The 18,290-nt window shown below is 52.2% G+C and overlaps 1 protein-coding gene across 2 annotated transcripts in view; it reads right to left on the bottom strand.

Moving 5' to 3' along the window:
* The window catches only part of ELAVL3 (ELAV like RNA binding protein 3), a 73,070-nt gene that overhangs the window by 52,036 nt on the left and 2,744 nt on the right, over nt 1-18,290 (bottom strand). The window contains exon 1 of one of the 2 annotated variants that reach the window (XM_044443587.1): nt 17,235-17,311. The exons of the other annotated variant lie outside the window; for it this stretch is intronic. Coding sequence (XP_044299522.1) covers nt 17,235-17,243 — 9 coding nt within the window. The 5' untranslated portion in view covers nt 17,244-17,311. Of the gene's footprint in view, nt 1-17,234; nt 17,312-18,290 lie in introns of those variants that run through there. 2 annotated transcript variants of the gene reach the window in all.

The following is an 18,290-nucleotide window of genomic DNA, read 5'->3' as shown; positions in this document are numbered from 1 at the left end:
AATATGTACTTTGATCCTCAGGGAGAATTCTAGGCTTTATTTATTCTGACAAACTGTTTTAGGCATAGAAATGACTAGCAAGTGTTCTCAAGGGTCTTTCAAATTAAGGGATAAAAACCATCACCATTCAGGATTAGGCTGAGATCTCTATGGCACAGGTATTCCACAATGGATTATAATCCCACAATGGATTATAGTGCAGATCTTGCATGTGTCTTCAAGTTTGGTGAAAAAGCAAATCAGAGAAATGCCTTTCACTTCTAACAATGACTGGTGGTTTTTGTTATATTGTATGTTCCTACACTTGAAAAGCTGCCTATTCCCTCCACAGTTCATATAAAGACACTTTGAAGACTGTTTTGCAGTGTGCAAATTTATTTAATCTATTCAGCAGCGGAAAGAAATAACCTGCCAACCATTTAAGAATTTTTTAAAAATAGACTAACAGTTCTACTACAAGGAGAGTGTAGGACACAGAATAAACAGCTCAAGCAGCAACAACCCATATTCAGGCTGGACATCAGAAAATGCTTCCTCACTGTCAGAGCAATACAACAGTGGAACCAGCTGCCTAGAGAGGTGGTGGGCTCTCCCACACTAGAGACATTTAAAAAAAAATTGGACAGCCATCTGAGTGGGATGGTGTAACATGGTGTCCTGCAACAGCAGGGGCTTGGACCCGATGACCTTCCAAATGACCCCTTCCAAATCTACTATTCTATGATTCAGAGAACTTTCTCTGTTGATTTTTAGATTTATATCCTGCCTTTTTCTTTTTTAAAGAACTCAAAGTGGCTTACACATAATTCTCTTCCCCTGCCCTCTTTCTTATCCCCACAACAACAGCCCTGTGAGGTAGGTTATACCGAGAGTCTACAACTGGCCCAAAGCCACCCATGTGGCTCAAAGGCCAAGCAAGGACTACACCCCAGATCTCTTGAGTCCCAGACCCATGCTCTTAACCACTACACCACACTGGCTCTTCCTAGAAGAGACTATTAAAAAAGAATCATCTTCCAAGCCAAGCACTGCCAAAGAGAGGAACAGAACACCAGCATTCCAGTTTCTGAGGGCAAGACTAGTTGCAAGAGGCCCAAAGAGGTGCTGTCTGTCTCTCCATAAACATCTCTGTTTGCAGAACTGATCCCAGTTTTGCAAAGCTCATTAATCATGAGATCATAGGAGGGAGACCTGAACATATTGGAGCATTTTATTCTAGGTTGCCATACAACAGTTTTCCCCAAGAGTTTTGGACTTCAGTTCCCAGCAACACCAAACCAGCATGCCAGGGCTGGGGAAGACATGGTACACAAACAGGTTTCGCCCCTGTTCCTGCCTAGCTGCTTCCCAAAGCATTTACAATGATTTTGTTTAGTTGTCAGAAACTATATACAAAGCTGATTGTTTGGGCATGTAATCCATAGTTAGATTAGCCACGGCAACCTACCCCACGGTACCTCATGTTATGAAGGAAACCCAGCAACCCACATTTCAATTACCATAGTAAGATCATTCCTTTGTGGGGGGGAAAGGCCAGACCCAAGCAACAGCATAAGTAAAACTGCAGGAATTGGAAGAAGTTCAGGCTGCGTCTTTCCTCTTCATACTGCAGCAGAGGAGCCTGGCCTACATGGCACTCGAGATGCTGCACTGAGTGGGCATGTGCCCTGTATTAAACTCTCTTGTGATTCCTTTAATCTGTGATCCTTACTAGTCCCAAATCTACAATCGTCTGCTTGTGCATCCCCTCTGCAGAAGAATTCATGTTTTTAATGACTTCTGAATACCACTCTTTTCCTTTCCATCACTATGCTTCACTGCTCCTTGGGAACTTCTGTGTTAATGGACATGGGGCAAAAAGTCCATGGGGAAAAAAGCATGCTCCCAGCATCCCCCACTACCATTTCATACCCTCAAAACTATCCTGGAGACCATGCACCAGGCCTATGCAAGTCCTTTCTTCCAGACCAACACATCTTACCTGAAATCAGAAGCAAGGATCTGCTTTCCTGTGTACAGATTCATTTGCAGAAAGGCACCACCCATCTCTCTTTGCAAAGCACACTCCTGAGTCTGTGCATGTGGGTCTGAAATCACAGCACAGGAAGGAATCTACAGAATGGCTTGTTTTGGACAGGCAGGGGGAACAACCTCCCTTGTATAAGCAAATGTCACAGGCAGCATTACATAGGTTGTGTATCACTTTTGAAAAGGAGTGAGGATCATATGATCAGCAGCCCACAGGGACCAACTCCCTTACTGAAAGCTCAGAGTCGGGCTGGCTTAGCATTTCAGCTGCTGGACAGGGATTTCAGCTTCCTGCCCAGCTGCCACTCTGCACTGAGTCAAACCTTCCCAGCTTCTAAACCTGCTATCACCAGGTGTGCAATCTTTGACCAATTCATGGGCCTGCTTGAATTGGTTAAATGCTTTTTTGTGACAAAAGGTACCCCCAATTACTTGGGGAGCACCTACTTTTTAATGTAAGTGAGCAGGTATCAATCATTGTCTTAGAAGCTCGCATGGCATCCCTCAGACCCCCCTCATCCTTTAGATCTTTCTTGCTGCATCAGTCCAACAGCCTTCCCCATGCCTGTGCCCCCCAGATCTGCGGATTTACAGCAACAACCTCAGTGAACAATCTGACTGGGAACAATGAACACTTCAGCCTAGCACACCTGGAGGGGACCAGGATGGGGAAAGCTGGCAATAGAGTAATTCAAGTTTAGTTGCTGGAAGTTTTAGATCCTGTGTCACAAAAATGTAGGTGCTGCCATGCTTAGTGATGCCTCACCCTCATATGAGCCAAATCCACAAAGCTGCTTCTGACATGGCATCCTGCTTACAGAGACCTTTTCTGCAGGTGTAAGAATGTGGCTGCCAGTGGACAGGGCCTCTCACTTCTTTCCAATCCTAATTAGATCTGTGTACATCTCAGATCAGTTTCTGCCCTTTGCAGAGCACCACTTGCTTTTTCCTGCGCAAAGCCTGACTGATCAGGAAGCCCCCACAGAACAGCATGCTTCAAAATCTCACACCACAGTGAGCAATTCATCATTTCAGTCCAGTGGCACATTCCCTCAGGCTACTCTGTCGGGGCTACATGTCCGTGGTGAATGGGCTTGAAGCCATCAATGGGCAGGGAAAGAGCCCAGAGTGGGTGGGTCACTGCTTTTGTCTGTTTCTCTTTCTCCCTCTTCCTTCTCATGCAGCAGGGTGTCAGGAAAAGACCAGACTGCTCTTGCCACAGATCTGAACAGACCCCATACATAGCACTTTTGAAACTAGGCTCAAGGTCACAGGTTGCCCACCCCACCTCACGTCCTGGACCCTCGTGTTGATAAAGAGGTCTTCTGTCCACGTGTCAATCAATACAAAATGACAGGCTGGCACACCTGCTTGAAGGGGTCAGATGGCAGAGAAAGATCACCATCTGTGACAGGGAGGGAAGGGCGCATGGACAGGTGCATGCTGCAGAATATCTCTCCCCGCCCAAATCCTGGGGAGCTCAGGCACGAGGGTGTGTGTAGCAGCACCTCTTCTCCATCCCCTTGCAGCCCTGGTGGATGTGCATCGCCAACCCTGAACTGTCTTACTATGCAGAAACGCTCTCACCAAAAAGCTGGCCAGCCAGCAGATGAAGAGCTGGACTTTCTCTCCGACCTGAAGGCTCAGCGCATGACCTTGGGCAGTCATGCTCTCATTCTCTCTACCTTGCAAGACTGTCATGAGTATTAACAAAAAAAGGATGGAAATCCTGTCTGGAGCTGCGTAGAGGATATGTGCCACAAAAATTCAAAAGGGCATATATGGAACAATGAAAGGAAAACATCAGATTCAGATGGCACAAATATGCACACAAACTATATGCAGGGGATACTTACGCACACAGAGACTATCCCTTGCACACCTGCAATACTTGTGCTGTGATTGGAGTGAGCACTGGTATCTAGCTAGCTGGCTCCTTTGAAGACAAGCTGCTGAGTCATTTCAATTTGTCCAGTGGAGCTTTGCAGCAGTTATATAACAAAACAGCACTCTTTCCCTTCCTCCTAAAGCTGGAAATAGCACTCAGGAGTCCGGGCGCCCAGCCCCTGGCTGACCACGGCTCCCAGGCACCCTTGCAAGCCTGTCCCCTAAGTCGCACTCTTCCCTCGCCCCTCCAGAGGAACGGTGGGCCCTCGACCACCAGCACAGGCCAGACGGAAGAGAAGCCATTTGTCCTCTTTTTGACAGTGGTTGCCAAGGAAAAACAGAAGGGAAGTCACAGTGTTGAAACTACTGGGGAGAGATCTGAGGACAAGGGGAAGGAGCCAGCCCCTCCTGCCCATCCATGGAAGGGCTGAGGGACTTCTAGTGACAGCTGATGAAAGCGACTGAATAATGAATGTATAGGCAGGAGGGACAGCATGGGGGAATGGTGCCCCAGCTTCCTCTCACGCAAACATGGCAGCAGACACTGGATATTGCTTGCCCAGCATGGAACTGAGCACTCAGGGTGCTCTGAGGCCAGGCTGTGCTGCTCCCTGTGTGACAGCTGCCCCAGCTGCCTCACTCTCTCAAAAAAGGGCGCACACCAAGCAGGCGGAAAGGATGGTCACGTTCGAGACCAAGCACACGACAGGTGCCCCATGCAATGCTTATTGTTGACTGGGTGGTACAGGCACCCACAAACCCACAGCTGCTGAGGCACCAGTAAATGCCAGGAGTCCCTGCCCAGTGGGGCGCCATGTGCACTGGGGCTGCTGGAGCAGTGCTGCCACATGGAACTCCCCTCACGCAAGCTGTTTCCGAAGTAAGCAGGGGGGAATAAGCTGCCGGATACACCGTGGGCATGCGCTCCAGAGCAGCCTTCCTCAGCTGGTGTCCTCCAGAGGTATTAGACTGCAGCCCCCTTCACTCATTCTTGGCCATCATGGCCACTGGCCCCGAATGATGGGAGCTATAGTCTTACACATCTGGAGGGCACCAGCTGAGGGAAGGCTGCTCTGGGGCTCATGCCCACGCCCCCGATCTCACAACGGATGGGCCTGCCGACTGGAGGAGCAAGGAACATGACCCTCAGGCCCAGCGAGTCCTCCCCAGTCTTTTGCAACTCCACAAGAATCCTCCTGTTTGCTTTAAATGCTTTCTGGCTCCCGTCACTTTAGATGCAGTCTTTACAACATTAGGGTCCTCTGGCAACTTGCAGACAATGGCTTCGCTGTGGCCTCAGCCTTTACGGGCTGTTATGTTCACTTGGGTCATGCAACACTCCACATATCCAATAACCTAACAAAGCTTAACACTCAATAAATGTAAAAAGTGTCATGAGATATTGTTGCTTTTACAGCCACAGCTAAATGTGGCAGAAAAATAACTAATGTTTCTACTAATTGTACTAATGCGGCTTGAAGCTGTTTGTGAACATTATGCGTGCAGGACCCAGTGGAGCCAAGCTGCAGAAACCAGGGAGGGCTGGGCATGTCCTCCAGTGCTCCCAAACACTTTGACCCATTGTCCTAATCTCTTCAATACCCCCTTGGTATCCTGACAGGTGCCCCCAAACCCAAACTCAGGTCATAGAGCCAGTTGTGGAAAATAAACAAGCAAATGGAGGGCAATCTGATTGGCATGGCTGGTTCCATCCAGAGACTCTGGGTTGCCTTGGGACAAAAATTCAAATGTTCTGGGACAGCATCTAAGTAGCCATAACTATGGGCAACCTGCAGCCTTTGCCAATTTCAAAAGCCTTTCAGTTCTGGCTATTAGAAATCTGCCCCTCATCCAGTCACCCACTGGGCAAGGTAGGCATATTGTGGCGTGTGTCGTAGGGAGAGGGAGAGAGAAGTGGGTGGCAGAAGGGAGAAAGAAACAGGTTTGGCCCCATCCTCTTTGTGCTCTGATCCTGCTGATAGCTGGCTTTGAAAATGGTTCCCCGCCCTTGTCACTAGCTGTGGAAGGTGGCACAGCTCCTGAATAATGCCAGTCAGAAGGCCACTGTGCTCAGACTGGGATCCGGGTCTTGGAGAATGGTGCATCCACTTGTCAGACTCAAACTTGGTTTGAGACTACAGGAGTGCCTTGAGGGAGGAGCTCTGGGTGGCTGCACTTGCTAAGCTCCCACAGACAAGTTAGGTCTGGGCACACTCAAGCATAGGCTCAGCAATAAGTAAGGAACAAATACCTGAACATGCAGGAAAGCAATCAAACACCAGAACAAGCGAGGATAACTCTGTGCAGTCACCAGAAGGAAAAAAAGGAGCTAGGAATATTTAGAAGGTAAGCAAGGAATATTATGGCAATGAATACCTACCTAAAGCTACAATGTTCTTAGAATCATAGAAGAGTAGAGTTAGAGGGCCTATAAGGCCATCGAGTCCACCCTCTGCACAATGCAAGATGCCAAGCAAGTGTCCAGGATTCACCAAATACCTGGGAGCTTGTAAGTTTAGTACAGACACAATGATGAAGCTTTCCTATTCAGAATGGAGGCAGCCTGGTATATACTATTTAGCAGCGAAAGCAGTTCCCCAGCCTTGTGTCCTCCAAGTGTTTTCCAACTCCCATAAGCCCCAGATAATATAGGCACGGATAATAGATAATGCTAGCTGTGGTCCAAGAAATCTAGAAGGTACTAGGTTGGGGAAGCCTGTTCTACAGTGTGCTTCTTCAAAAGGCTTCTTAAACAACAATTCTGTAAGATAGGTCAGGAGCCCATTTTCTAGAGAAACTTATTTCCTTGGAAGCTTTCAAGGAGATGTTGGATCGGCCACCCATTAGGTTTGCTTTAGCTCTAGACTGACCTCTTATGGGCAGGACTACACCACCCTTTCCAACTTTGCTTCAAGGTTCCAGATTAATAGGCCCTCCCTCAGTCCCAGGGGCAAATATCACATTGCAAAAAATCGCCAATAACCACTTAATGATGCCTCGAGAAAGGACAAGTGATGTTCCTTCTCTGCACAAGGCAATAGAACCATCCTTTTGTGTGGTCAATTTGGAGGGGATGTGCATAGAGCAGCCTTTCCTAATCTGGTGCCTCTCCAGATGTTGTGAGCTACAATTCCTAAAATCCCTGACTACCGGCCACAGTGGTGGGGGCTGATGGGCATTGCACCGCAACAATATCTGGAAGGCAGAAGTTTGGGGAAGGCTGGCAAAATCAGCCACAAGACAGGGCATACCTCCCAGCTACAGTGTTCAGGTTGCTACAGTGCCAAGCCTTAAAGCTAAAGAGGGTAAGCTATGGCAGCAACCTGAAATCAGCAGAAGTGATCTTAGCACAAAAGGCTTCTCAAAATGGTGGAGGGTGATGATGTGCAAAACTGCCTTTGGAAAGCAAGAGTGGAAATTAGAAAATGTGTTGTTTGAAAGACTGCAACAGATCTAGAGTTTCAAAACTCAGCACACGAGAAGAGAGCAGGCCTCTGGTGGCTGTGGCATGCAGGCCACAAAGTGCAGGTGAGATCTACCACAAGGTCACCTCTCCAGCATCATCACATCTGACAGTCCAGTGGAACTTGGAGTGCCCCAGTCAGGGCGCTGCAGGCTGCTCTGCTGGATCCTGCCTCCCCAAATACAATTTCTGCTACTCCCAAGCTACCAACTTAATCCAAAATGGGGTGGAGAGGAGCGCTGCGCAATGAGACTGTAAAAATGGACAGTTTGGCCTAGCACTTGTGGCCTCAAGCCAAGATCAGGCATCCTACTAAGGCCAAAGCTATTAGATTGCAAGGAGCTCAGTCCTCGGCATGCCTACTCAAAGGTAAATCCCATGAAGTTATACAGGTATTTCCAGGTAGGTGTATATGGGGCTGTAGCCCTAGAGCACAATCTCATATAGGACTATGCAGATATGAGATTTGAATTTGATGCCACTTACTGCAGGTAAGTTGCAGCACTAGTGACACTAAGTGTTGTTAAACAAACAAAGCCAAACATCCTCAAGAAATGGCACACAAGAGTTTGTCTTTGGGACCAGTGGGCTTGTTGAAGGAGGAACTTTCATAGGAATAGCTGGCCTTCTCAGATGATTAAACAGGAGGCTCTTATCTACTAGGACTCAGGATGCAGCCTAAAATTCCACAGCATTTTGGAAACATGGACTCAGATTTGATACCACTGCTGTAACATTTGCAAAACTGAACCACCAGAGTGATTGCCTTAACTCAGCCTCCTCCAACCGAGGGCTGTCTAGATTGTGCTGGATGAGTTGCTGAGAGCTGTAATCCAACACATCTAGAGGTCACCAGGGTGGGAGAGGAAACTTTTGGCTCTTGCCTCTTCACGGAGCAGAGGAGCAGCAGAGGCAGGGGCTGGGAGAGAGTGCTGAGGGAAGCCAGGGGACTGGCGAAGGCAAGGCAGGAGCTGGGCAGAGGAGCAGGAGCAGCGGAGAGGAAGGGAGGTAGAGCCAGAGAGGCCAGGGGGGCCAGGGGGAAGCGGGGGGAGGGGCAGCAGCCTGTGAGGCTTATAAGGGGTTGTCCCTTGTCTGCGTCCCTTAGATGCAGCCCAGGCTGCCCAGGGACTCCCTTCCCTGGGGGCAAGTTTTTATTTTTATTTTTTAATTAAATTTTTATTTTGTCCTTTTGTGTGTGTGTGTGGGGGTTTTTGTCTGGGAGAACTGGGCGAGTGAGGAGTAGTGCAGGACAGACAAGGCAGGGTACCAAGGTAGGGTCTCTGAGGAGTTTCCAATGGCAGGGCAGGAGATGGCCTTGGCGGGAATCATGGGTGTTGCTGTCCACAGGAACAGCTGCGACATGTTCGCCCTTCTCCCACAGAAGAGGCAGAAATACACTTGCCCTCGAAGCAAGCTGGTGACCCTCCTAGAGGAGGAGGTGAGGTGTCTCTCCAGGCCGCCCGGGAGCAGGCCCTCTCCAGACAGAGGCTTGCAGGAGGGGCCACAGGAGGAACAGCCAGGGAGACATGGAGACATGTTACCCACAGGAGGAGGAGGCCAGCACAGCCTCCTCCTTCTCCTGGCGCCGATCTGGAGCTGGGAAACAGGTTCTCTCCACTTGGGGACACTGCAGCTGATGAGGCCTTGGGGGACCAGCAGGACCCCCAGCCTGGGACCACACGCCGTCAGGGGGCCGCTGCAGGAGAGGCAAGGGCCAGGGCACGGCTGCCTACCATCACCAGGAAGAGATGGCAGCAGGTGATCATCATCAGGGACTCCCTGCTGAGGGGCACTGAGATGGCAGTGTTACCTGCCAGCCGCATGCATCCAGCAAGTGAAGGATAGAGTGGAGCGTCTTGTTCACTCCGGGGATCACCAGCACTTCTGGTTATCCACGTGGGGATAAATGACATAGCCAGGCAGGGTGTGGCTGGAATCTCCAGGGACTTCAAGGCCTTGGGGAAGAAACTCAGGGACCTAAAGGCCCAAGTGGCCTTCTCATCTATCTTACCAGCCCAGGGAAGGCAGGGAAAGAAGGGTCGCCAAGGTGAATGACTGGCTTAGGGTGTGGTGCCAGAAGGAACATTTCGGGTTCCTTGACCACAGCACCCAGTTTCCTGCCAATAGACTTCTGGCAAGGGGCGGGTTGCACCTCACGAGGATGGGGAAAGGTCCTTTGGAAATGCTCTAGCGAGCTTTGTCCAGAAGAATTTAAACTGAGCCGGGGGGTGTTCTGCCCCCCTCCCAGAAACTTGCCTATACTGGACAAGTGTGGGGAGAGGATCAGGGCTCTGGCACCAGGGTGGGGCTGACAGGACTCCTACAAAGAGAGAGCCAGTATCAGGGAAGATGGGAGGAAGGAGGAGGCTGGGGACTTCAAAGAAAGGAAGCTGTGGGAAGGAGTTGAGGTGCATGTACACCAGTGCTAGGAGCCTGGGTAATAAGCAGGAAGAGCTTGAAGCTCTCCTGGGATTAGGAGGGTATGACCTGGTGGGGATCACGGAAACTTGGTGGGATGAAAGGCAAGACTGAAATATAAACATAGAGGGGTATCACCTGTGCTTTAGAAAGCACAGGAAGGGAAAGAGGGCTGGGGGCGTAGCTTTATATGTCAGGGAAGGGAAAGGATGCAGTGAGATAGGATGCAGCACAGATAGAGGCAGTCTGGGTGAAACTGAGGGGTTTTGACAGGGAGAGGGACCTGACAGTGGGGGTATGTTATCACCCTCCAGATCAACTTGAGACCCTGGATGATGTCCTGACAGATCAGATTCTAAGGATATCTTGGGGGAGGGACACAGTAATTATGGGAGATTTCAATCTCCCGGATATTAGTTTAGAGACTCACTCAGCGGTGACAGCCAGGTCATGTCGCTTCCTAGGCGCTAAAGAGAGAGAATTTTTCATGCAGAGGGTCTGAGAGGCAACAAAGGTGGGGGGGGGGGATATCCTTGACTTGGTTTTGACCAACAGGGAGGAGTTGATAGATGGGATGCAGATTAGGGGAGCTCTGGATGCAAGTGATCACTCCATCCTTTGCTTTGAGATCAGGGGAACGGGGGCATGCACCAGGTCGAGTACTAGAAGCTGGGACTTCAAGAGGGCCAACTTTGGCCAACTGAAGGCCAGACTGGGGAAAGTCTCCTGGGACAGGTTATTGGAAGGCAAGGGAGTTGAGGAGGGGTGGATGGCACTCAAAAGGGAGGTTTTGGAGGCGCAAGCCTTGACGATACCTCTAGTTAGTGAGGTGGGGGATGAAGGAGAGTGCCGCCATGGATGCGAAAGGAGGTGGTTAGAGGAATTAGATGCAAGAGGAACCTCCGTAGGAAATGGGTACTGGGGCAAATAGACAAAAGGGTATACCGGGCGGAGGAGGCCCATTGCAGATGGATTCTTCACAAGACTAAGGCTGATTAGGAGTTGAGACTTGCAATGAATATCAAGAGCAACAAAAAGGGGTTTCTATCAGCATGTAAATAGCAAGAGGAAGGGGAGACTGGTAGTGGGACCGCTAAATAAGGAGGAAGGGGATCCAGTGACTGATACGAGGGAACAGGCACAGATGCTAAATGACTATTTTGCCTCTGTGTTCTCCCCAAAGCAGGACAGGGGATGTCTGCATGGGAGATTAAATGAGGCCAGGGACTTAGGGGCACAGATTAGTCACCCCCCTAGAAGTCAAGGGGCTCCTCAGGGCACTGGATGTTACAAAGGTGCTGTGCCCTGATGTGTTACACCTGAGAGTACTTCCAAAGTTGGCAGGGATTCTCTCAAACTCACTGGCCTCCATTTTTCAGGCCTCATGGTGAACAGGTGAAGTTCCAGAGGACTGGAAGGTGGCATCAGTGGTCCCAATTTTCAAAAAGGGTAGTAGAACGGACATGGGGAATTACAGACCAGTTAGCCTTACGTCCATTGTAGGAAAAACAATGGAAAGGCCCATAATAGCGAGAGATCTGGTTATGCTAGATAGGGAAGGGAGGCTGGCGGCCACACACAACACGGCTTCCAGAATAACAGGTCCTTCCAGACAAACCTTGTGGAATTCTATGACAAGGTTTCGAGGTGGCTAGATGGAGGGGATGCAGTGGATGTGGTTTACCTGGATTTCGGCAAGGCCTTTGACAAAGTGCCCCATGATATCTCAGTTGAGAAACTGAGGAGTTTTGAGATACACCAATGCACTGTCCAATGGATTAGGGCATGGTTGACTGAGCAAAAGCAGAGGGTAACCATTAGTGGGGAATCATCGGGATGGCGACCAGTGACAAGCACGGTCCCCCAGGGCTCTGTCCTGGGGCCAATCCTGTTTACCTTTTCATCAATGACATGGAAGAAGGGGTGAACAGTCTGCTGATCAAATTTGCAGACGATACTAAAACCGAGGCAGTGACCACAACTGAGGAGCAGGTACTCCAGATCCAAAAGGATCTGGACAGACTATGGAAGTGGGCAGGAGACAACAGGATGGCGTTCAATGTGGATAAGTGCAAGGTCTTGCACTTGGGGCATAGGAATGGGTGTCATAAGTACAGGTTTGGGGACAAGAGGCTGAAGAGCAGCACTTGTGAAAGGAACCTCGGGGTATTGGTTGACTGCAGGCGAAACATGAGTCAGCAGTGTGATGTGGTGGTCAAGAGGGCAAACACCACCCTTGGTTGCATAGCCAGAGGTGTGGCTTCTAGATCGAGAGAGGTATTACTACCACTCTATACAACTCTGGTGCACCTGTAACTGCAGTTTGTGTTCAGTTTTGGGCCCCTGGTTATGGGAAGGCTATAGCCAGGTTAGAGTCAGTGCAGCTTAGGGCCACAAGGTTAGTGGCCAGTTTGCAGGGAATGCCATATGAGGAACTGGGTCTCTTCAGCCTGGAGGAGACTCAGAGGAGATCTGTTGGTGACATACAGGTATGTGAGGGGATGTCACATGGAGGTGGGTAGAGACCTGTTCTCCCCCGCAGAAGAGGGCAGGACGCACTCCAACAAAGCGAAGCTCAGGGAACCCAGGTTCAATTTTGATGCCAGGAACTACTTCCTGACAGTTAGGACCCCAAGAGTATGGAATGTGCTTCCACGGGAAGTGTTTGAGGCCCCATCAGTGACGGTGTTCATGGATAGGATGGACATGCACATGGTAGGCATGTCGTGAGTGGTGCCGGCTAGACCCTGGGGTCAGACCAGATGGCCCAGGAGGCCCCTTCCTATTTGCTCTGTTTATATGTTTCTAACTTTCACATATCATAAAATCTGTCCACATTGTGCACATTAGCTCAATTCGGCATGAAAGAGACCTATATTTTGTGCTTGACAGTATAGGATTCATGCATATTTTGCACCTGTGTACGCACACTGATTTTCAGCTAGCATACTTTCTACTGAATCTGACAGATAACTCTGTTGTGTGTTTTGAGCAGGCACCATGGGAAGAAGCACAAGAATGTCCAGAAGAACATGAGCAGAGGGGGTAGCACGAATAAGAAGCAACCTCAGGCAACCTACCAGGCCACTGCTCTCTGCTCCATGTTTCATAAGTTCCACCCTCCCAGAGCAAAGTACTGAGTTTCTTAACAATGTGCAGTTTGTGCTGGATCCAGGATATTGTGCAAGATTCTATGAACAAGCAGTCAGAGACATCATGATGGCAGTCCCAGAACCACACAAGGCTTTAGTCAGAAACAACCCAGCTGACAGTCTTGATGACTACTAGCGATAAAGGCACCTGAGAACACTGAGGGATTTACCTGCTTTTTCTGGTTCTCCAGAAAATGTAATACTGAGACTGCTGACACGCTGTAAGGAAGTATAAAAACAGCAAGAGAAACTGCATGTTTTTGGGAGGTTGGGCTCTACCCCCCTGGCCAGACCAACTGGGAAAACAAGGCAGCCATTGCACCTCACACAACACCCACTACCTCATCTCAACCTGTGCATATTAACCAACAGAACAGAAGGATCCTGGCTCCCAGCTCACCAGTCCCATCATCACTTCTTGGCCAAAAGTGTGGATGAAACCCCAAAAGTCCAATGTCTTGCCCCCAGGCACACTGTGAAACAGTGACCAGAGTTTGTTATGCAAAAACGCTCCTGCTCCAGCCCAACACACCCTTGCCCATGAAACACAGAGGCAGAGGCCTGGACTAGCTGGAAGCATCACACTACCACTTGCAAAGCTTCAAGGCTTTGATGAGGGAACTGGCCAGTTTCTTAAAAGAAAAGGGGCAGAATTAGGCACAAGAAAGAAGCAGACTCTTCCCAATCTTTCCTCTGCAATGAAGGCAGACACAGAAGGCAAAGGCTCTGCCTAAGACAGTCTAGACCTCTTTCCCAGTCCAACCTACTCCAAACATCTTCTTTCGTAAGCCTGTCCCACCCAGATGGACCCAGGACTGCTTTAACTGGGCCTAGAGCAATGCTCAACCCCAGTCACAAATAACAAAAAGCAGGAATTTATGAAACAGCTGGACTGAGCTGTGGAAGAAATGCAGAATTATCAGGGTGGGCAGGGATGAGATAACTCACATGGGCCAGGAGAAAAGACAGCACATTATGGACTGACTGACTGTGTGCATATGCCCCTTTCCAGCTTCAGAGGCAAGGATGATACATTTACTGGTGTCCGTCAGGAATGAGAGATATCCTTTCATGTCTGATTGGTTTCTAGCTCTCTGTGGTTCTGATTTCACTCTGACACCCTTAGCAAACCTACAGCACAGAGTCCTTCATCCAAGGAAGGAACTATGCCGTGCAATGACACCAAACCTGGCTACAAAAAGCAGACATGCTCAACTTGTGGCTCTTCAGTTGTGGTTGGATTGCACCTCCAGCCAACATAGCCAATGGGAGGGATGACAGGAGTTGCAGGCCAACAGCTTGCCCTCCCATGACAGCAAAGACCTCTGTCTTGCCAAATCCAAGAGCAGCGGAGTCTTTCTAGTGGACCTGTGTCCCCGGGTCAAATCCCACTCACTGCAGGCCTAGCTTCAATTCCCCCATCTGCAAAATGGAAGCAGCAACGACCTCACACATGCATCTGCCGGCTTTTCAGGAGGATCAAGGTCCTCAGGTGGCTGTGTTTGTTGCTGCAAGAGTATGAGAACCAAGGGTAGACATTAATGAATTTATAACGGCAGACACTTTCTGTACCCAAATGTTATTAATATCCCAAATGTTAATAGCAGCTGTACAGCTTCCTAAAACAGGAAGCCCAGCAACTCAGTGGTGCTGCTTATAATACAGTGTTAGTGGCCCTACTAGTCACATTTTGGAAAACTTCATGCTATTTGCCATCATCCAGTTGCAGCAGCAGCACCAACTGATTCTTCCCTTCCCCCTCTCAGAATTGAAGATCAGGTGTGCATGGTGACAGGAGGAAAGACTTCCCTCTTCCACTCCTGCTGAAACACAGGAGATTTGGAGTTAGGGAAGGCTGGAGTTAGGGAAAGGGGGTGGTCCAACTGCAAAGTCAGACTGGGAGGTGGCAAGCGCACCCCCTCTCCTCCTTCCCTAACACCCACGGAGTTAGCAGATCCCCTTCCATTTTCCATGCAAGACCAGCACTGCCAGCCTTAGCCCAGGTTACCCTGCCCAGCATCAAAGCCAAACCCTTATTCTGACCCTGTGAGCAGAGACACTGTGCAAGCTGCTTGCCATCCTTCTGCACTGCAATTTAAACCCCCACCCACCCCAACACTTTAATTTTTCTGCTGCATTGCTGACCCTGTGGCTTTCCCTTCCCTCCCACTGCCTTTAGGTGCATGAGGTTGGAATGCGATGCATGCAGCTTTTGAAGGAAGAGGGTGACATACCCACCCACCAAGCAGGGCCAGGGCCAGGGCTCCTCAGGCCCTTCACCTTGAATGCCCACATTTCCTAGAGGGTGAGGTACACACTGCAGTACGGCAGCAGGCAAATAGCTCGGCAATCCCGACAAGGTCAAAACGGCTTTGTGTTATTCCACTTTAGGAAGGGTTCGGTTTTCTGCTTTTTCGGTCTCTCTTCCCAGCCCCTCGCCTTCCCTCTTTGCAACTAGCTGCATGTTTGAAGTCCGCCGTGTTCCTGCAGCCCCGCCGCCGTGCATGCCTCCTTTTTCTCGGGCACGCGGACAGCCTTTGGGGGTCTGGTCCCCTCCCCCCGCCATCCTCAGCACGACCACCTCGTGCCCCTATTCTTCATCAAAAGACACGCACGCGCCCCTTCCTTCTCAATTCTAGAGAGCCCCTCGGACTACTTGGAGACATATGCATTTCTTTCACCAAATCGCCGCCGCCCCCCGCAGCCACACAGACGGCATTTGCAACAGACTCGGCACAAGCCAAACGCGCGCGGGGGAGGCTCGGCGAACCCCCCGCCCCGAATGCGTCGGCCGCCGCCGCCGCCAGCTCCTTTTGTTCGGCTGCGGCGCTCTCGCGGTCTGGAGCGCTCTCCCCGACTTGCGCGGGGTGGGGTGGGGCCGGGCCGGGCCGGGCCGGGCCAAGCCGGGAACGCGCTGGGCGGGGCGGGCTGCTTTCCAAAGGATGGCGCTCGCAGGGACGCGGCGAAATGCACCGACCGCGCCAAGGCGGGCGCGTATGCCTCCTTCCTGCTTGCGTCTCCTGCACGGGAGGAGGGCGGCGGCGCCGCGCTGGACATGCAGGTTCTAGACGGAGGCACGTTGCAATGGGCTCGGCTCCTGCGTGCTCCTCCACGCCAGCCCCGCACCGCACTCGAAAGCTCCCCCTGCCCCTCCCTCGCAGCGACGGCGGGGGCTGCTCGCTGCAGCGCCTTGCCTGGGAAAGAGACGCCTCGAGAGGCGCCCCGAGGGCGGGACACGGAGGGGGCCACTCCGAGAGCCCCCCGGTCCTCCGCCCGTGCCTCCGCTGCCGGTCCCCGGAGCAGGGCCGAGCCAGCCGCCGCTCGCGCGCCCGTGGGGCAGCAGCCAGACGCACGCGCGGAGCACGAGCGCCGGTCCGCGGGGAGCGCGCGGGCGCCCCGAGAGACACGCCCGAAGCGCAAGCGGCGCCCCCAATGCCTCTGGCTCCGCCGCCCCTGCTTCAGGCTCCTTAGGCAGCGCCACTCGCATTTCGGCAGGCATCGTCGCCATCTGCTTACGGCCCCTTCCAAGGATGGAGACACGCTGCCCCCACCGCGGAGACACGTACGGAGGCGGAGAGCGGCGGGGGGCAGCAGGCTGCCCCCGATCTCAAGCCGCCCTGGCAGGAGCCTGGTGCCAGCCGGGGCCGCCGCAGTTCCAGCGGGTGGGGGTGGCGAAAGGAACTTCCCTCCCTCCCCTCCTTGGCCGCCACGATCAGGGATGGGGGGCCGATAACCATTCCGCCTGCATCGTCGTCCCGCCCCAGCAAAGCCCACGCTGCTCCGTCCGTTATGCTTGTGCTGGACGCTCCGGTGCGTCGCGGAGCTGCCTGCCTGCGGCACGCAGACGGTTCCCCTTCGGGGACGCACGACGAGAAGCACGCCCTCGTCGGGGACGAACATCCGAGGGGTGCGCAGCCTCCCCCATCACAGACCACCTCTGGCAATCCGGGCGCGCGCGCCCCAAGACTCCCCCCACCCCACACGCGAGCGCGGGCGCGCGCGTTTCCTCGCCGAACGGTCTGGGCTGGGGGCGATGGAAGGGTGTCATTTTATGCTTCGAAGCCGTGATTTGCGTGCCTGGGGAAACGCGGATCGGCTCCCGTATCCATCGCCGCAGAAATCGCGCTTTCTCTCCTACTCCCGCCCCCCACCTTCAAGGCCAGAACCTTCCAAAACGAGCGGGGAGGGTTCTCGGAAAGCCTCACTCGCCCCCCCCCCGTACCCTTCACAAATGCACCCCCCACACCGCAGCATACAAAGGAGCGACGGAAGCGCGAAATACCTACAGTGACCATGCTTAGGGCGCGCCGGGTTCCAGCCGGGCAGCGGCGGAGGCGGCTCCGTGGACGGCTCTAGAATCGGGCTTCTTCGCCCCTTTCTTCTTCCTCCTCCTCCTCCCCGGGTGGGGCGGGTCGGAACGGGTTGGATGCGGGGGGGGTCGCTTTGCCTTCCCGATCGATGGCGATTTGCCCCCCCACAACAGCGGTGGTGCATTCAAAAAGGGGCCCCGTCCGGTTGGGAAGAAGAAAAGCCGAGATAAATCGTTGCAGAGGCGGGGGAGAGAGAACCTCTCTTTAGAAAACAGTTTTCCTCCTTGAGGCGGGAGGGAAGGAAGAAAGAAAGGGGGGGGGATGAGTTTAAAGGAGATATTTAAGAGAATGAGGAATATCCGAAAACGGAGGAAATCATCGGAGAAAGGAGAACAGAAAAAAAAAAGAACGACGGGAGAAATAAAAAAGAGAAAGAAATGGGAGGATTATAAGGGGAAAGAAAAAATTGAAAGGAAAGAAACGGAGCAAAAAACGGAGGGACAGGCGGGAGGAGAGCTACTGCGGAAAGGCACACAATGGTCCTTTAAACGCCCTTGACTAGTTACACGCGGGGATTTTGGCGAGGGGGGATGAAGGGGGATGGGCGGGCGTTCGTCTTTCTCTCCAGCCGCCCCCCCTCGGGACCTATCTTGGCTGCAAGCAAGGCGCTAGTCCATTGGGGGATCCCGGCTGCCGCAGCTGGGCTCCCTTCGCCGCCCGCGCAGCCCCTCTGTGGCCCCCGGCCTGCAGGGCCAGAAGCTTTTTAAGAGCCCCCCCCCCCACTGGCAGGGCCCCGCTCATTGGCTGGCGGCTACGAACCGTCGCGTAGCCGCGCCCCTCCCTGTTTCGGAAAGACCCCCCCCCATACACGCGCCCTGCGCGCACACACACGCCGCCGAAGTAGGGCCGTGCGCGCGCAGGGCGGGTCAGGGGTGGGAGCAATTATGAGCAGCATAAACTGCGTGAAGTGGGGGCATCTCCTACTCTTAATCTTTGCCCTCGCTCCTTCACGTTTTCTGCAGCCGGCCCCTA

This window comes from Varanus komodoensis, unplaced genomic scaffold (genome assembly GCF_004798865.1).
Source record: "Varanus komodoensis strain SLA01 unplaced genomic scaffold, ASM479886v1 scaffold42, whole genome shotgun sequence".
Lineage (NCBI taxonomy): Eukaryota > Metazoa > Chordata > Lepidosauria > Squamata > Varanidae > Varanus > Varanus komodoensis.
This window is presented reverse-complemented; position numbering and strand designations above follow the sequence as displayed.